This window comes from Piliocolobus tephrosceles, chromosome 1 (assembly GCF_002776525.5).
Source record: "Piliocolobus tephrosceles isolate RC106 chromosome 1, ASM277652v3, whole genome shotgun sequence".
In the NCBI taxonomy this organism is placed as follows: domain Eukaryota; kingdom Metazoa; phylum Chordata; class Mammalia; order Primates; family Cercopithecidae; genus Piliocolobus; species Piliocolobus tephrosceles.
The window spans coordinates 24,471,420-24,491,822 of NC_045434.1; the positions used below are offsets into that span (position 1 = coordinate 24,471,420).

The 20,403-nt window shown below is 39.6% G+C and overlaps 1 protein-coding gene across 2 annotated transcripts in view; it reads left to right on the plus strand.

The window, feature by feature from the left end:
* The window catches only part of MPZL1 (myelin protein zero like 1), a 64,801-nt gene that overhangs the window by 40,252 nt on the left and 4,146 nt on the right, over nucleotides 1–20,403 (plus strand). The window contains exons 2-5 of one of the 2 annotated variants that reach the window (XM_023207089.1): nucleotides 552–718; nucleotides 6,738–6,951; nucleotides 8,005–8,137; nucleotides 10,870–10,972. In XM_023207089.1, the coding sequence (XP_023062857.1) occupies nucleotides 552–718; nucleotides 6,738–6,951; nucleotides 8,005–8,137; nucleotides 10,870–10,972 (617 nt within the window). The remainder of the gene's footprint in view (nucleotides 1–551; nucleotides 719–6,737; nucleotides 6,952–8,004; nucleotides 8,138–10,869; nucleotides 10,973–20,403) is intronic. The other variant, XM_023207090.2, reaches the window with a different exon arrangement.

Sequence of the window (20,403 nt, forward strand, 5' to 3'; positions counted from 1 at the left end):
AGTGAAACTATTCTATATGATACTGTAATGGTGGAGACGTCACTATACACCTTTGTCAAAATCCATAGGCTCTACAACACTAACACAAATCCTAATGTAAACTATAGACTTTGGTTAACAATGATATAACCATATTGGCTTTTCAATTAAAACAAATGTATAGCACTAATGCCAGATGTTAATAATAGGAGAAACAGGATGGCCATGGGGGAGTGAGGGAATATGAGAATTCTACCTTCCATTCAATGTTTCTGTAAACCTAAAACTGCTCTTTTAAAAAGTCTATTAGATAAATAAATATTCAATATAGCCAAACTAATAAACATATCTTAACTAAAAAGCAATACAAACCTAAACCATCAGCAATTATTTTGTTTATGGTACTATTCTGATTGAACTTAGCTATAGAATATTCTGCCAGAAATATGTAATGGCAGTGAATTACTGTATGTATCTAGTAACTTTGCTGTATCTTTTCTTGTCCGGCAAAAATGTGCAGTAGTATTCATGCTAAGTCCTACTTTTAACTACCCTTATTCCTCTCTCTTCAGTGACAGCTGGAGTATCAGCCTTGGAAGTGTATACACCAAAAGAAATCTTCGTGGCAAATGGTACACAAGGGAAGCTGACCTGCAAGTTCAAGTCTACTAATAAGACTGGCGGGTTGACCTCAGTCACGTGGAGCTTCCAGCCAGAGGGGGCTGACACTACTGTGTCGGTAAGAATGCTTGACTGCTCTTGGCTACTCCTACCTCACAGGTTTCTTTACTGCTGTATAATTAGTGATCCATTTTTCTGATGGTTCATTTCTAAAATGAGTGTATTTATTATCTATTATAGACTTCAAGGCCCTTCTCTTGCTTCAGGATAAAATAAGTTCAGCATGTCTTAAATGCAGCTGGTTTCCTCGTCTTTGCTCAGTTCCTCTCCACCATCAAATCCTATTCTGAAATTGATCTTAATTGACTCTAATCAGGATTTATCCTGCATCTTTTCATCTTTCATTGCCCCATTTTTATTGATATTTATTTTATGTATTACCAAATTATATATGTGTGTATGTACCTTCTGATTTGATTTTTTTTTTTTAATTTAGCGTATAGTCCATCTGATTTAGCAATATTGATTAGGAGCTTACTATGTAGTGGGTTATGTAGGGCCTTCAAAAATGTCTAAAACAATCCTTGCTGTCACCCAGAGATGATTAGGAGGAAGGCTGATATATAGATGACTTTGGAGTAAGATGAAGAATGTAATAGAAATACAGCACCAGAGGGTTGAAAAAAAGGTTAGTTAGTAACTAGTGGAGTGCTGGTTATGCAGTGGGTGTTTATTAAACATGAACTGACTATCCTGGTTCTGGTCTGTAAAATGGAGATGATAAAACCTCCCACACAAGGGTGTTAGGAGGATAAAGTAAGATTATACAAGACAAGTGCTCAGGAAAGTGTCTAGCTCTTGAGTTACTAATATGCACAATTTGTTGTTACTGTTGCTCTCCCAGCATGTTGAATGCCCTTCAGATATTCGCACATATTTTAGTACTGTTGCACTTTTCAGGTTGTCAGTACTCAGCAAGGACAGTCTGTCATCTATCGTTAAGAATACCCAGCTGGGCGTGGTGGCTCACGCCTGTAATCCCAGCAGTTTGGGAGGCTGAGATGGGCGGATCACGAGGTCAGGAGATCAATACCATCCTGGCTAACACGGTGAAACCCCGTCTCTACTAAAAATACAAAAATGTGGCGGGTGCCTGTAGTCCCAGCTACACGGGAGACTAAGGCAGGAGAATGGCGTGAACCCGGGAGGCAGAGCTTGCAGTGAGTGGAGATCGCGCCACTGCACTCCAGCCTGGGTGACAAAGCGAGACTCCGCCTCAAAAAAAAAAAAAAAAAAAAGAATACCCAATTCTTCTTCTGAATGGTGAGTTACATTTGTTGATCACCACCTAGATGCTGGGCCCGTCACATGCCTATGCCATTTACTCCTCACAGCTCTGTGTGGGAGACAGGGTGGGGAGGATGGGAGACACTGACTCAAGATTATTCACCCGTGGCCACACCACACAGGTTAGAATTGTTGAAAGTTCAATACGGTATGATTTTCCTTATATATTATTTCTCTCTCAGGTAGAAAACTCTGCTAATAATATTTACTGCCTCATAGGTTTTAGGGATTACTTAAGGCAGTGCTTCTCAGTATTTTTTACAATTTATTTTTAAAAGGAGCCTTTTGACATTTTTTCTTAATCTCTGCCCCCTTCCATGAAATTTAATATGGTAGATATCCTCTGTATCTGTTTTACATATAAAAGAGTAAGATTTTCTCAAAGCTTCCTACCCAAGAGCAAGTGTTTGCTCCCTTGGGGGAGAATCTGCCCTATGGAGAATGCATAGTCTAGAGGTCTTTATAAGAGAGGCCTTCCCTTACAGTAGCCATAATGGTAGCACAGAAATCCATACAGATAGCATGGGAAGACATACAAAGGCATTCTCTGCTTCACATAAATATGGCATCAGCATAGAACATACACTAATGTTCCCACAGAGGCAAGATTAAACACATAAGTTTACTCAAGAGAATCCAAAGAACTATTTAAACATTTAAAGATTTCCCACTGAAGTCTTCTGCAGGAGTCGGTGTGAAAGCCATTATTTAAGTCCATAGAAAATGAAGCAGTCATCAGGAAGACACCCAGAGGTAATAACTTTCTTTTAAAGAACAGTTCCATTTATGCTGGAAACAGTCTGGTCATGTGGGTCCATGAAGGTTTACATAACTCAGACTTACTGTTCAGAACATGCTGTAATTCTGATTAATATTTTTAGCTAATCAATTTATACTTACACACGAGTCTCATTGCAGTTAATCCCAGCATGTTCAGTTATTGACATAGGATCCTTTAATTCCATAATGTCAGGACACATTTAATAAGATGAGTGGGTTGCTTTTTTGTTTTTGTAGGTTTTACAGGAAAAGTATATTCAAACCCGGTATGTTCAAAAGCCATACTGTAGATGACTTTTTTGGCCCATGGCCTCGGGATCCACATATCTGAAACTGAACTCCTTTTTTCTCCCTTCTGTTTCCCTTCTTTGCTTTTTTTTTGGGGGGGGGGGGGGGGTACTTGTGTTCATCTAGAGATGAGTTTTGTGATCAATTTTTGTTTTGTTTTGTGTTTTCTGTCCTTTCGTTCCCTGTCCCTTACCACTTCCCTTCTGTCCCCAAGAAACAAGAACCTTTGCTGGTTCTTCCTACTTTGTTTCTGGCATCTAGCTTTTTGTCAGCCTTCCTGTGTCTCTACTGTCTATTGAGCAATGTTAACTGTGTGCCTGGTCTCGTGCAGTAACCCCTTGTTATTCTTCTGCTTCTGTGTTTTCATCTTTCAATCCAACCCTCATACGCCAGCAGGTGCGTAGTCTTATAACAGTTCTTTCACCTTTTCACTGCAGGTTGTCAGAAACTTAGATACCTGTTGCTGACAACATTTGTCTAGAATTAAAAGCTCCTTACAGTTTGGCCCAGCCCTACCACGTTAGCCATGCTTGTGTTGTCTTACGGCATCACTTCCAGTTTAATAAAAATGCTTTGTGCTTTGTTTTCCTACTTCTGAACACTTGCCATTTAAGCTGTACCCCATTTTTGCCTTCTGTCTCCTCCATAATGCCTCTTTTTTTAAAAAAACCTTTTAGCCCTTAAAACTCACTACCCTTGGCCGGGCGCGGTGGCTCAAGCCTGTAATCCCAGCACTTTGGGAGGCCGAGACGGGCGGATCACGAGGTCAGGAGATCAAGACCATCCTGGCTAACACAGTGAAACCCCGTCTCTACTAAAAACTACAAAAAACTAGCCGGGCGAGGTGGCGGGCGCCTGTAGTCCCAGCTACCCGGGAGGCTGAGGCAGGAGAATGGCGTGAACCCGGGAGGAGGAGCTTGCAGTGAGCTGAGATCCGGCCACAGCACTCCAGCCTGGGTGACAGAGCGAGACTCCGTCTCAAAAAAAAAAAAAAAAAAAACTCACTACCCTTATCTGGGCCATTCCTGTAATACAGATCCCTTAATATGACAGTTTTCCTCTTCTTCATCCTGAATATGGTTGTTTTAAGAGGACATGCCTATCTTACATCTTTTGTTTTTGTTTTTTTTTTTTTTTTCTTACATCTTTTGTATACCTCATAGCTTTAGCACCATGGCTTGTACTTTAAAAATATTGATTGATAATGATTCTAGTCTTTTCTGTGAATTTTTCACTGTTTTATTTCCATCTCTCAAAGGTTTGACCAAGGCATTATTCCTCAGTTTGGTTCAGCAAACTATGTAGTTCCGGCTGTGTGCAAAGTGCTAAGGAGTACAGAGATAAATACAACTTACCCCCTGCCTTCAAATGGCCCCCAGTCAATGAGGGAGCCTGACAGAGGGAGCTGTCTTAGACCCAGTGCTGGGAAACAGCATCATGTAGCTCATCCCCGCTGGTTCACAAATGTAAGGCAGAGAATATGTGGAGATGTTGTGGGAAGGGAAGGCAGAGAGCTGATGATGGAAGGATTCGTTTGCAAAGCTGAGAGTTTATGGTTCATTTTTCTGGTGAAGAAGAGAGAGTGAAGGACTTTGAACAGATAAGACATGATCTCACCTGAGAGGCATTAAACATTGAAAATAGCATGAGCTTTGAAATCAAAGCTGAGTTTGAATTCCATCTCTAAAACTTGTGATTTTGGGAAAGTAACCAAGGTTTCCTGAGCCTCACATTCCCTATTGATGAAATACCAGGTAGGTGAATCTCACCTTGCAGGGTGGTTGTGAGGGTTGGAGAGTTGTTGGGAGACAGTTTTCCGTGGGTCTTTCACTTTTTTGCACACCTTGCTAGCAAAGGCACTGGCTGCCTTTGTTCTGGACTTTTTTTGTGCAGTAATTAGCCTTGGAAAGCAGAGATGATATTTCCCTCTGGAGCAGAGGACAGGTTTGTTTATTCTTGAGTATAGTGAAGGTAGTGTCTCCTTTCAGGGCTAAAGTCAGACATGTCTTCTGCCCCTTGTAAGAGATTTGTGTTCCCTGAGCTTGGGGTTACTGCGCTGTGATGTAATGCCTCTGCCTGCACAACATCCATGTGAGCCCCTCCATGTCATGGCTGTGGGACTTGGGGGGCAGGGGGAACAAACACATGCTTTCTTCTCATAAGGTTCTTTGTTTCTGAGTCCTCTTCATGGGAGTGAAGATTTCACAGGAGTCTGTGTCTTCTGTCAGCATGTATGAACATGTGGCCAAGTAACTTTGTTAGCTTGTAAGTAGGGTAAAATCTCAGACCCTTCAGGTTCTTAACAAGCATTTAGATCATATGAATTGCAGGGTAAATATTTGATAAATGTTCTAATAATAACCATTATTCTTTATCAGTGATCATTTAGACATTGTGGAAGATGATGAATTAGACATACCAGTTAAGAGGCCATAGCCCAAGATAATGAAAGCATAAAAACAGATATTGTCATTGGGAACTGAATAGAGAGAAGAGAGAACTGAGAGAAACTAATGAGACAAATTGACAATATTGGGGGATTAACTGGATGGGAAGAAAGAGCATCAAGGATTACTTCAAGATTTATGGTTTGGGAAAGAAACGGTAGCCATCAGTGAAGATGGGATACATGAAGACGGGAAGATGAAGCTTGTAAGAGAAGGTGACAAGCTTGGGGGAGAGGGGCAGTGACGTGGTAAAGTGAGTAGGCAGTTGGGCGAGGAGTCTAGAGCTTACGGGACGCTATTGATGAGAGGTCTGGGAGTTAAGAAAATCCAGATGATCATTAAATCATGGGAATGGATGAGTCTGTACTGGCGTTTTCAGCATGCTCAAACAGTTCTGAAAATGTTCTGTTGGCATTGCTAATAGAGCTGGTTTCTATCCCCAGCTCCACCATCACCCGGGCCATGAACCAGACATCAGGCCTCCAGCATAGCTGCTTGGATTAGAGCCACGTGTGAGGATGGATCCCCTCCCACTGGGCCTTAACCCTGCCTCCGGGTGCTGAATTTGACAAGGTTTACTTTGAGAAGACAGTTCCTTTGCTGAAAGCAGGACTGAGGAGAGAGTGAGGAGTGGAAAGAGAAAGGGGTCAAAGGCTGAACTTTCAAAAGCCAGCAAGAGTATCTTGTGTTATCTGGACTTTGTTCCTTTCACACACCCATGACTTCTCCATAGGAAACCAGAAGGAAGAGGGAGAAACTCAGATTAGCTGATCTGAGATATTTAGGATTCTTTTCCTTTGTGCCTTTGTGTATCTCAGTGGTAAACTAAGTGAACACTAAGCTTTCTGAAGCCTTAGGAATCACTGGGCTCAATTATGGTGTTATTGGAAGAACATTGACTTTGAAGACTCAGATGGGTCTAAATTTTACTCTGAGTCCCCAATTACTATCATTGGGACCTTGGGAAAATGGCTTCTCTTAAGTCTCCATTTTGTCTTTTATAAAATTATGGGTGGTAATAATTATATCAGTGAAATACTGAGAGGATTCAAGATGACATATGAGTCTGATTCTTCCACTGAAACCTGGCAGAGTTGAGTCCCATGATCTCTAAACTTCTATCTGGCTTAGATTCCATAACTTGTGATTTGTAGTATGATGTTGCATTTCTTACAGTATGAAGTCTTTAAAAGAACCTTTCATAGCATGCACATTACAGAGTTTAGGAATTCTGCGTTTGAGAATAGTTCATGTGTTCCTTTTTTCTAATTGCAGTTTTTCCACTACTCCCAAGGGCAAGTGTACCTTGGGAATTATCCACCATTTAAAGACAGAATCAGCTGGGCTGGAGACCTTGACAAGAAAGATGCATCAATCAACATAGAAAATATGCAGTTTGTACACAATGGCACCTATATTTGTGATGTCAAAAACCCTCCTGACATCGTTGTCCAGCCTGGACACATTAGGCTCTATGTCGTAGAAAAAGGTACTTCCTTGAGTATTTTCGCAGTAATAATGCAGTCTCCTTTATCTCATGTTTGGATGGAGAACAAGAGTTGCATTTCATGGTGGGTTTGGAGGGAGGATTTTTGCCATACAGTTGTGCTCCCCGTTGCCGTGATCCTGTGGCTCTACCAAACACACATGGAATTGGGGAACTGTTGCTCATTCTGACCCAGAGTGGCTGATTCTCCATTTTTATTCCTACCGTCTGGAGCCTATTAGTCTAATTTCAGGAATATTAACTTTTCAGTGTTAATCAGAAGAAAGACCAAATTCATTATGTTTGGATGTGATGGACAGTGGGAAAGAAGGAGATTCATACTGTTTTATACTCTCCAGGAGAAAGTTTTCAACAACAGCACAGTTATTTCTCCCTTTTGATTTTGAGAACAAACAGGAAATGCAGGTTCTGGTGTCTCATTTTTGAGACAAAGTCTGCTTTGTCGGAGAGTAGATCCAGGTAAATTCACACCTCCAGTTTTTCTTTAGAGCACTGAGAGGGATTGTAGGTGTAGAAATGCTTAGTTCCATAGTTCATTCTTTCTTATCTAATATTCACATGTCATGAATTACATAGTAATAGGATAGACAGTGGGATCTCATAGTTTGTATAATAAAAGAGGATATAGTAACTGCTAAATGAAAATACTTGCTTGTTAATTTAATAAAATTCCATGTTTTCTCTCTGTAGCAATGTACCTTAAAACTATTTTGTTCTTGGCCGGGTGCGGTGGCTCAAACCTGTAATCCCAGCACTTTGGGAGGCCAAGACGGGCGGATCACGAGGTCAGGAGATCGAGACCATCCTGGCTAACACGGTGAAACCCCGTCTCTACTAAAAAATACAAAAAACTAGCCGGGCGAGGTGGCGGGCGCCTGGGGAGGCTGAGGCAGGAGAATGGCGCAAACCCGGGAGGCGGAGCTTGCAGTGAGCTGAGATCCGGCCACTGCACTCCAGCCTGGGCGACAGAGCGAGACTCCATCTCAAAACAAACAAACAAAACAAAACAAAAACTATTTTGTTCTTTTTCTCTAGAGAATTTGCCTGTGTTTCCAGTTTGGGTAGTGGTGGGCATAGTTACTGCTGTGGTCCTAGGTCTCACTCTGCTCATCAGCATGATTCTGGCTGTCCTCTATAGAAGGAAAAACTCTAAACGGGATTACACTGGGTAAGAAACACTGTTTTTTAGGGCAGGGGTGGAGGGAGGGAATCAGGGTTTATAAAAACTTATGTACTTAATGAAAAAAGGATTTTGAAGAATTAACTACTGTTTTCTTTCATGTCAGAATCAGGCAGTCTCCTTTGGAGGTGTTCTAACATGGGCAAGCAGAAATCAGTGGGCCTGCTATGAAATGTGGAATGATTCTAATCTTTGTTCCAGTTTCCTTCTTAGGTTTGGTGAGATGAGCTGCTCAGCAGTTCGTGCTCTGTGTTTCAATATATGCACTATGCAATTAGTATTCTTAGTCTTAAGACTTAAGACTTAGTCTTAAGTCACTTACCCAATTTAAGAGTTCAATTTAAAATTGAAAGAGTTTAATTTCAATTTCTTGGTAATAAACTCACAAGGTGGTTCTTTCCAGTTGGGAAATATAAAACCCTAATTAAGAAGAAGTGAGCTGGAAGTAGTGGCATGCGCCTGTAGTCCCAGCTACTTAGGCTGAGGCGGGAGGATTGCTTGAGCCCCGGTGTTTGAGTCTAGCCTAGGAAACAGAGCAAGACCCTGTCTCTTTAAAAAAAAAAGAAAGAAAGAAAGAAAGAAAGAAGAAAAAGAAGTGGTTTTAATAAACTACCTCCCCCAGTCCAATGTGATGATGGTGCAGGGATTTTCCTTTTTGTAGTTCCCCTGCCTTACTCCAACTTAAGTATCTTTATTGCTTTGATCATTCTTAGCTAGGATCACCCACAATGGGATAATGAGTTGATAACAAAATATACCAGCAATAAAGAAAAATAGACTTTTTGTTTATGGCTTCTCAAATGGAACACGTTTAAGCATAGGGTGCGTATCTAATTAAAGGACCTTCTCTTTTCCCCACCCCAGCTGGAAAGCTAACCCATATAAGCTATGTAGAGCTCATGTGGTAAGACTGGGAGCAGAGGCTGGATTCAAGTTGATGTAGCATGAGCAGTGTTGCAGGTGCACAGATCTAACTTTAACCATCCTGAAGGGACTCTGATGTGAAAGGATTGCATGTCCTGAACTCTTGCTGGTGGATGGTGGGAACCTCTATCTATGGGCTCTGCTGATCTAGAGTTTTTAGGAGTGCTGTGTTTTAACAAGTTTGAGTGTTCAAATTCAGATATTACTTGCTTGGAATGCTTCTGTTCTGCTGACTGTATCGGCCCCCCCCCCCCTTGCATGGTGAGTGTTTTATGATTAAATATAGCTGGACTATTGGTTTTCAACATGAGACTAATCCAGGGTGGTGACATGCCAGTCTTTGTAGTTCTTGCTTTGGGATTAATGAGGGGCAGGAACAAGTTCCTTAGACTCCTGCATGGCATTGTGAATGCTGCTGTTCTTCTTACTTTGGTTTTTTTCCTCCTCCCCTACCTTTTCTACCTTGGTGTGCTGGGATCAGATCCTGCTTATCTTCCACTTCTTAAGAAAAGCTGACATAGAAGACACATTGGGACTATAACAGGGCTGGGTCTCCTCTTCCACTCCCACTAGACACATGGTAACTAATCACATTGCCCGTTGCTGTTAATATTCCTGTGTACGTATTCAGCCCCTCTCCCTTGTTAATGACTAACCAGCTAGCTCTGAGCTAACCCAACAGCTATGATGATTTGTCCACAAATATGTCACATGTTTGTATTGGAAACATGTTGAGCAAACCATCTGGATGAAACTGGGTTGTCAAGTTACATAGAGTTTTTATGCACATCTGAATATTTGTGCTCTTCATGTAAAATGCCATTGCGTGTGTGTGTGTGTATACGTTAGTTTTCTTTTTTCTTACATGTATTGTGTTATCAATAAGTAAGATCCTGACTGATTATGTCTTAGAATAATTAAACAATTTTGGTTCAGAGCATGTAGCCTCCCATTTCAGAGAAGGAACAGTTTGCAGAATACATGGTATGCTTTGGTCTTAGTAATGACGCTTTAAATGTGATTCTCCCCAAACTCCTAAGTTTTAAAAAGTATACATCATAAGACTTTAAGCTGTACTTATGACACATCTCATTGGGAAATCCCTACGCTGTACCCCAGCTGGCTTACTTCCTGGCATTCACTTCCCCTGATTCATTTATGAGATAGTGCTTGTTGTTAAAAGACGCCTGTCCCCGTGAAAAGGTTCAGCCTGTGTGATGTGGCATTCCCTAGTTTCTCATTCATGACTTCCTGGGTTTTTGGGGGGATTTGATTGCGGTATTGGTAGGGAATAAAACTATGGAGAGAACAAGATAAGCCAAGACTTGCCTGGATCTATATCTGTAATTTAAAACATACATTCAGAAGGGGTTTGCCTTTGATTGTAACAAAAGTGAATTGCCATTAAGCTATTAAAAGGTACCATAGAGCTTGTTCCCTTAAACCTTTATCCCAAAGGAGGGTTGATGGCAGGGGGAAAAGACAAAGAGCAAAAGGATAAATGTGTACTGTAACCAGAATCTCAATATGATTTTTGTAAACTGTGTTGAAGAGGTTGTACCACATTTGTTTCTGTGCCTCCCCCAGTGATGAGTTCATTGACTTAGAAGAATGAGTGAGTGTCAGGAACAGAAAATAGTTTTAAAATATGTGATCATTTTGATACCCATTGTTACGTTGTCTTTTGTTTTTATGTATCTGTTGCTTCATCTTGCCGTCACTTGCATTTCTATATTTTTGTTTCTATTTATTATTATTATTTTTTACACTTGTTCTTCAAATTGCCAATTCTTCAGCTGCAGTACATCAGAGAGTTTGTCACCAGTTAAGCAGGCTCCTCGGAAGTCCCCCTCCGACACTGAGGGTCTTGTAAAGAGTCTGCCTTCGGGACCTCACCAGGTAATGGGTGATTGCGATTCTGCTCACTGCACTGTTCCCTGCAGCTTGGTGCTCTGTCACTTCCCTGGGTGTGGAAAAGAATACTGAGCTATGAGAGACAGAGACGGAAAGAGAAAGGGTGGGAGTGAGAAAGTAAAGGGCTGGCGTAGGAATACCACAGGAAAGTATGTGGTGAGAAATCTGCTTGAGCAAAGATTTCTATGAAACCACCAATAACATAAATTGTTTACTAACAATGTGGCTTCCTTGCCCCAAGCAGAATTAGGAAATGGCTTGTCAGTAAAAGATTCTTCTTTAATTGCCCAAGGAAATGAATCTAGTGAACGAGATTCTTTCTGTATTGAGGTACTCTGTAAGATAAGAAATTGGCAGGGAAAAGTTGGTATTCTTAGTATTGGTAATAAAACAAAAATTATTTTCTACAGATTCTTTAGAAAAAATGGAAAGTAAGCATTTATCTGAATAATTAATAGGCTTGATGAACAAGGAATGGTTTGGGTTTCTACTTGTGGAAAGTACAGAAGAGAAACAGGTTTTATTTGGAAGCTGGCATATAATCTAGCTTTGTGTGTTTTGGCTATCGTATTTTAATCATAATTGTGGCTTGGCAAAAATTCCATAGCTTTGTTCATTCAGTTTGATTCTTCTGGGGTAGAACGCATGCTGAAGAATTTGGCCAGTTATAGCTTTGTCCTAAAAAGGTGTTAGATGGTGGGAATGGATTCTGGAGGATATAAAGAGAGTAACAGTGTTGTGGGAAAAGTGCCCATAGTCTCACTCCATAGTTGTTATATGTGGTGAGGAAACTAAGGCATTGTGATGTTAAATTACTAAAGCACACACCCAGCTGGTGACAGAACTGGGGCTAGAACCCAGGTGTCCAGACATCACGTTCTCTACCACAGCATCAAGCTCATTACTTGTTCCTATTCAGTCTGTCTGTCTGTCTCTCTCTCAGATTACATAATATGCGTCAGATACCTCAGTCTACTAATTTGGGTTGTGAACAGGAATAGGGTTGTGAATGAAGACATGAAAGTTACACATAGGCATAGCATCTAAAAAAGCCTTGTAACATTTTTCTTCCGCCCTTGAAGCACTATGGAAGTTGCTTTTTTGCTGAAAACAAACTAGAAAAAAGAAGAAGAAACTATGGTTTTCAAGACAGTGGAACACAGATTATGCAGCACTATGATCCCCGAGAGAAAGGAAACAGACAGTGTGAGCTGCGTTATTGCCCCAGTGTTCCGCCTTGAAGCAGTTTCCACGCTGCAGTGTAGGTGGGGAAAATGGAAACCGAGCCCAGCTGTCTCGCTGAATTGAGAAGGCAGAAATCAGAATTTGGGGAGGTCAAGGAGGCTGGGATTGATGAGGCTGAGTACCAAAGAAGGAACCATAGAGAGAACGTGCTAGGATGAGCATGAGCACTTCAGAGATCTGGAGCAGGGTCCCCTTGAGTCTTTGTCTGATTACAGAGTTGTATACACATAGGATAAGACTCTCTGAAACTAGGGGAAGAACTACCTGAAATGCAGTAGGTTGCACAATGCCTGGGGCTCACACAGGTCTGGGACTAGTTTGTGTTCCTAAGAGCCAGAGTAGACAGACTTATAATACACAGGGTATTGGTTGGGGTTCTCAAAATGGTCATGCCTAAGTGGGCTAAATTAGCACCAGAATAAAGGATGCTATGGACCCACCATAACAAAGCTTAAAAGGAAGCCTTTGAAGAATCAAACTAATCCAAAAGTAATTTAGTTGCATTTTACAACAAAATCCAACACTCTATGCTACAACAAAATTCAGCACCCAGCAATGTAAAATTTACAATATCTGGCACCAATCAAAAACTACCAGGCATGGCCGGGCACAGTGGCTCATGCCTGTAATCCCAGCATTTTGGGAGGCCAAGGCAGGCGGATCACGAGGTCAGGAGTTCAAGACCAGCCTAACCAACATGGTGAAACCCCATCTCTACTAAAAATACAAAAATTAGCCAGGCATGGTGGTGCGCACCTGTAATTCCAGCCACTCAGGAGGCTGAGGCAGGAGAATCACTTGAACCTGGGAGGTGGAGGTTGCAGTGAGCTGAGATCACGCCACTGCACTCCAGCCTGGGTGACAGAGTGAGATTCCATCTCAGAAAACAAACAAACAAACAAAAAAAACCAAAAACTACCAGGCATAAAAAGAAACCAAAAAATAAAACACATAAGCCAAATATAGTGGTGTGTACCTGTAGTCCCAGCAACTTGAGAGGCTAAAGTAGGATTGCTTGAGCCCAAGAGTGAAAGACCAGCCTGGGCAGTATAGTGAGACCCTACCTCAGATAAATGGATGGATGGAAGGAAGGAAGGAAGGATTAAAAAAAAAAAGAAATAATTTAATAATTAAAATGAGTATTATAAATCTTATTAGTAAACTTAAAGATGTAAAGGAAAGCTTGAACATAATGAGGAAAGAAATAGATACCTAAAACAGACCAAAGTGGAACTTGTGGAAATAAAAAAAAATTGGATGGTGTTAACAACAGATTAGACACTGCAAAAGAAAAGGTCAGTCAGCTTGAAGACAGCAATAGAAACTATCCAAAATGAAGCACAAAGAGAAAGACAGATGGCGAGGTGAAAGTGAACATAGCCTAACATGGTAAAAACCCATCTCTACTAAAAATACAAAAAATTAGCTGGGAGTGGTGGCACGCGCCTGTAGTCCCAGTTACTCAGGAGGCTGAGGCAGGAGAATCACTTGAACCTGGGAGGCAGAGGTTGCAGTGAGCTGAGATCATGCCACTGCACTCCACCCTGGGCAACACAGCGAGACTCTGTGTCAAAAAAAAGTGAACAGAGCTTCAGTGAGCCACTGGACAATATCAAGCAATCTAATTAGAATCCGAGAAGAAAAAGGGCAAGAAAAAAATGTAAAGAAATAGTAAAATTTTTTATAAATTTAATGAAAAACATAAACACACAGAAAGAAATAGCAAAAATTGCTGGGCACAGTGACTCAGGCCTGTAATCCTAGCACTTTGAGAGGCTGAGGCGGGTGGATCACCTGAGGTCAGGAGTTCAAAACCAGCCTGGCCAATATGATGAAACCCCATCTCTCCTAAAAATACAAAGATTAGCTGAGCATAGTGCCAGGTGCCTGTAATCCCAGCTACTCGGGAGGCCAAGGCAGCAGAACTGCTTGAATCCAGGGAGGCAGAGGTTGCAGTGAGCCAAGATCGTGCCACTTCACTCCAGCCTGGGCAAGAGAGTGAGACTTCGTCTCAAAAAAAAACAAAAAAAAGAAATAGCAAAAATTTTTATAAATTTAATGAAAAACATAAACACACAAATCCAAGAAGTTCAACAAACCCTAAATAGAAGAAACAAGGAAACCACACTAAGGCATATTGTAATTAAATTGCTAAAGACCACTGATAAAGACAAAATTGTAAATGTCAGAAAAGAAAAAGAGCATTATAGAGGAGCAAAGGTAGGGATGACATCAGACTTCTCTTCAGAAACCATAAGGCTAGAGATGATGGAACCAGCACTTTTAAACTGCTGAAGAAAAATATGATCAACTTAGAAACTTTGCCTATCAAAAATATCTTATACACATATGTATATACCTATGTGTATATATATATATATATATATGCTGAATTTATCACCAGCGGACATGCTGTGTCAGAAATGTTAAGAGTTTTTCAAACAGAAGGAAAGGGACACCAGATGGAAATTTAGATCTATACAGGGAATGAAGATCACTGAAAATGGCAAATAAGTGAAAAATGTAAAATACTTATCATTATTTTTTAAAAAATATCTTTGGTCCAGTGCAGTGGCTCACATCTATAATCCCAGCACTTTGGGAGGCCAAGGCGAGTGGATTACTTGAGGTCAGGAGTTCAAGACCAGCCTGGCCAACATGGTAAAACCCTGTCTCTACTAAAAATACAAAAATTAGCCAGGCGTGGTGGCAGGCCCCTGTAATCCCAAATACTTGGGAGGCCAAGACAGGAGAATTGCTTAAACCCCGGAGGCAGACATTGCAGTGAGCCAAGATCACGCCACAGCACTCCAGCCTAGGCAACAGAGTGAGATTATGTCTCCAAAAAAAAAAAAAAAAATCGACTCTTTACAGCAAAAATAATGACAGCATTTTATGGGGCTATCTATAACATGTGGAAGTGAAATGTATGACAACAGTAGTACAAAGGATGGGGTGGAAGGATGGAAGAATACTGTTGTAAGGTCCTTATATTATCTATGAAATTATAATTTGAAGGTAGGCTGTGTTAAGTTAAAGATACATACTGCAAACTCTAGAGCAAACACTTAAAAAAAAAAAGAGATACCGCTAACAAGCTGTATCTCCAAATGGCAATACTGATAAGAACGAAATTCTGACACATGCTACAACATGGAAAATGGTAAAGCTGGATGGTAATAGTATCAATGTTGGCTTCAGAACAAGAAATAGAACCAGGGATAAAGAGGGACTTTTTATGATGATAAAGTGATCTACTCACAAAGAAGACATAATCCTAAATGTTTATACTTCTAATAATAGAGCTTGAAAATAAGTGAAGTAAAACTGAGAGAATTGGAAGGAAAAATGGACATATTTACAATCATAGTTGGAGGTTTCAACAATAAACTTTTATGTAATAATTTTAAAATACTCGGTTAATTCAAAAGTGAGCAGGAGAGGAGGGGAAAATGAGCAAAGGGTAGATGGGGCAAATAGAACACAAATAATGAAGTGGTAGATTTAAACTCAACCAGACTGATGATTGCATTACTGTATATGGGCTGAGCACACCATTAAAAGGTGGAGATAGACAAATTGGATAGAAAAGCAAGAACCAATTATATGCTGTCCACAATAAACCACTTTAAATAAAAAGATCCAGGTAGGTTAGAAATATTCATACAAGGATGGAATTGAAAGCAGAGTCATGAAGAGATGTTTGTACACCCATGTTCATAGCAGTATTATTCACAAGAGCCAAAATACAGAAGCAACCCAAGAGTCCATCAGTATCCAAGTGGATAAATAGAATACGGTGTATATACACAATGGAATATTATTCTGTATTTAAAAGGAAGGAAGTCCTGACACATGCTGCAACATGGATGAATCTTGAAGATATGCCAAGTGAAATAAGCCAGCCACAAAAAGACATACTATGTGATTCTACTAATATCCCATACCCTGCAGTTCATAGAGACAGAAAGTAGAGTGGTAGTCGTTGGGGAAGAAAGAATAGGGAGTCGTCTAATTGGTACAGTTTCAGTTTTTGCAGGACAAAAATATCCCAGAGATCGGTTGCACAAGGATGTGAATGCACTTAACACTACTAAGCTGTACACTTTAAAATGGTAAAGATGCTAATTTTTATGTTATGTATATTTTACCACATTTTTTAGACAGTAAAAGGATGGAAATGATATGCTACATTAACACTAATCAAGAGAAATCTGGTTGGTAATAATATCAGAGTAGGCTTCAGAACAAGAAATAGAACCAGGGATAAAGACAGACTTTTTATGATGACAAAGTGATCTACTCATAAAGAAGACATAATCCTAAATGTTTATACTTCTAATAATAGAGCTTGAAAGTAAATGAAGTAAAACTAAGAGAATTGAAAAGAGAAATTGACATATTCACAATCATAATTGGAGGTTTCAACACTCCTTTCTCAGCAGTTGGTAGAACAAATTTACAGAAAATCAAAAAAGATGTGGAAGACTTAACATTGAAACCAATTTGAGCTAATAGACATTTGTAAAACACTCCTTCCATCTAGAGCAGAATTCTTACTCTTTTTAAGTACACATGAAAATGAACCAAATATAGACCATATTCTGGGCCACAAAACAATTCTCATTAAATTTAAAAGGGTTGGAATCATATAGAGTACGTTCTCTGGCCACAATGGAATTAAACAGAAAACAATAGAAAGATACCTGGAAAGTCTCAAATATTTCAAAATTGAATAACCCATGAGTAAAACAAGAAGTTACAAGAAAAGTTAGAAAATATTTTGAACTGAGTGAAAATAACAACATATCAAAATTTGTGAGATATAGCTAAAGAAGTGCTTTGAAGATTTGTCGCATTAACTGTTTATATTAGAAAAAATGAAGCTCTAAAACTGATGATCTAGGCTTCTGTCTGAAGAAACCAGAAAAAGAAGAGCAAATTAAACCCAACATAAACAGACAGAAATAATAAAGAGAAGAGCTGTGGAAAAATCGGCTAACATTCTCATTGTTTCCCTGTAGGTAATCTTTCTCTTCTCTCTGGCTGCTTTTCAGATCTTCGTTATGCCTTTGGTGTTCTGCATTTTATATACTATTTAATTATAAATTATTCCTTGTTGCATCTGCTTGTAATTTCATTGGACCTCCTGAGTCTTAAGGTTGATATCTTTAATAAATTCTAAAAAACTTCCAGTCACAATCTCTTTGAATTTTTCCTTTCTGCATTTTATCTATTTATCTTTTTATGGAACTCTGATTATATGTGTATTGTACTGCCTCTATGCTCTAAATTTCTTAGCCTGTCTTGCATATCTTTCATTGTATTGTCTTTCTGCCATTTTCTGCATAATTTCTTCATCTGCCCTCATTCACTAATTGTTTAGCTGTGATGAGTCTACTGTTTAGCCCCTTTTTAAAGTTTTTAAACTTCAATTTCATATTATAGGTTTATTTTCTAGAAAATTTATTTGGTTATTTTTTAAATATACCTGACTAATTTTGATAGTTCCTTATAACTTCATTATATTTTCAACTATCTGATTTATTTAAGCATATTAAATATTCTTATTTTATACCTCAAAACTGATAATTTCAGTATCTGTAGTCTTTATTGATCTGACTACAGTTTTTGTTTCTGTATTTCTTGGTAATGGTGGCTATTTTCTCATCTCCTGGGGGTTTTATAGTTTGAAGACTGTACTTATGTTCTTGGCACTTTGTACAAACTGATTTGAGTCTTCATTTAAAATACATTTACTCATGAGAAGATTTGTATTTCTTCTGCCTGTGCCTGTGAGAAAAAAAATGCACAGGAGATAAAAAAAATTTTGAGACCTTGCATGGTAGACTATATAATGGCCCCACAAAGAGGTTCACATTCTAATCTTTGGATTCTTTAGGATATATTACCTTACACATCAAAAAGGACTTGGCAGACGTGATTAAATTGCCTTGAGATGGGGAGATTTTCCTGGGTTATCTGGGTAGCTCCATGGTAACCATAAAGGTCATTAGAAGAGGGAGGCAGATAGGTATGCATCAGAGAAAGACTGGAAGATGCTATACTGCTGACTTTAAAGATGAGGAACTCATAACCAAGGAATACAGGCAGCTTCCAGAAGCTGGAAAAAGCGAGGAGACAGATCCTCTCCTAGAGCCTGTGGAAGGCATGCAGTCCTGTTGACACCTTGATCTTAGCACAGTGAAACACATTTCAGACTTCTGACCTGTAAAACTGTGAGATAATTAATACGTTTTAACACCTTTAAAATTATCTTTACTCTCCTCCTTCAAACTTGATTGCTAATCAGGTTGGGTAGGATTCCAGGTTGTACATCATTTTCCTTCAGCATTTTGAGGCATTGCTGATTGTTCTGGCTTCCAGCATTGTGGCTTAGAAGCTGATGCCATTCTGATTCACTCCTAGGGCAGAGGAAGGTGGGGTCTACCTGAGCAAAGGGAGAGTAAAGACCAGAACCAAATTAGGGGTCTTCCAGCAAAGTGGAGTGGGAGGCTGGGTTGGGAAGGTGTTGTGTTAGATAGGCACTACCTAGAGTGTTAAGGCATTGGGGAAAAGATAAGAAAATTTTTTTTCTTTGTGAAGCTTAGTTTTGAATGAGATTGGTATAAAGTAATTTTTGTATATATATTTGATGAATAGTTGGTTTTCCAGATCCTTTTCTGGATATCGTTGATGCTTTGTATGCAGAAGGTAGGTTTTTGGGTTATGTTGTTAAACAGTGATTGAATGGAATATTTATGTATTTGTCAACTATAGTGCATAGCATAGATAGGGTAATGTTTCAAGAAGTAGTTTTGTGCATTTTTCCTTTAGTCCTCACAACAGTCCTCCAGGGTAAGTTCTTTTATTGTCCCTATTTTACATATGAAGAAACTGAGGCTTAGTTAGGCAAGTCACTTGCTCAAGGTCAGTAGTTAGTGGCTGAGCCAGATCTGTCTGGTTCTAAGGCACGTGTATATTTTATCCTGTCCAATTTTTTTCACCTCCACTTTGATAGTCAGTATTTGTCTCATTTATCTCAAAGAAAGTCAGAATACATAGCTGTGTTTCATATTTATATTTTACTTAAAAAACAGTGAAATAAATACTTTAAAAAAAAGGTGTTCTGTCAGTAGTCAATGAGCATATGGTAAAAGCAGATGTTCTCTCTTAGTTATCATGCTAGGATGTTGGGAATGATTCCTCTAACACCTGAAGGACTAGAATCAAATTAAATGGGGTTACAAGCTACAGAGACTATGAAAGGTGTACTACAGGACGCAGCATAATGACTCCTGAGCAGTTAATTTGTATCTAGAAGCAGGTCTCTTTGCGCTTCTAGAATCCTTTCTTCCTGGACATTCTCCACCAACCTTCACCAGTATGGTTTTTTATTGGAATAAATAATTAGTTTTGGTACAAGGAAACTTCAGAGGTAATTTTATCTCTAGTTGTAACTAAAATAATCGGCCTATATTAAGCAATGTGTTTCTTGAAACATTTTCAGTAGCTCAGGCCTATTCATGTAGAAAGTAGTTGAAAACGTATTCAGAGCAGTTTTCCACTTTATTGTTGTAATTTTTTGTGTAAAAGCAAAAATAAATAAATAAATGAAGTGGAGGGTGGGGAGGGTGAGTACCAAGAGGTAGAGTGAAAACAGCTAGGTTAATGTAGGTTTTGTTGTTGTTTTCCTTCTTTATTCTTGCATACCCAAAAATGAACGTCTTAGCAATGGTGGGTTCATTTCAAAGTTGATCGTGGTTCAGAGGATCCTCTTGAAGTCCTCAGCAGCCTAATTTGCCCTCAAAATCGAGGTGCTGAGGCATGTTCCATAGAGACTCAGGGCTGCTTCCACCTCTAAAGGGCACTCAGAATCAGACTTCATGGAGGTGTGCTAGATCGAGCGTGATCTGTCAGCAGACCTGAATCTCAACCTACATCCGCAATTTCTCTGCGTCCTTTATTCCATCCATCCCTTCATCTAGCACCTACGTTCTGTCAAGTTCTAGGAAGTTAAGCAAGTTCCTGACTGAAGACCTTATTATATTCTAAGGGGGAAGAGGAATGAGGATAACAGGCAGTGGTAAACAGTTTGAAGAATACCAAGTCCATCAGCAGGAAGGGATTTCTTCAGTGTTTTCCCGTTTACTTTCAACAGATAGTTGTAT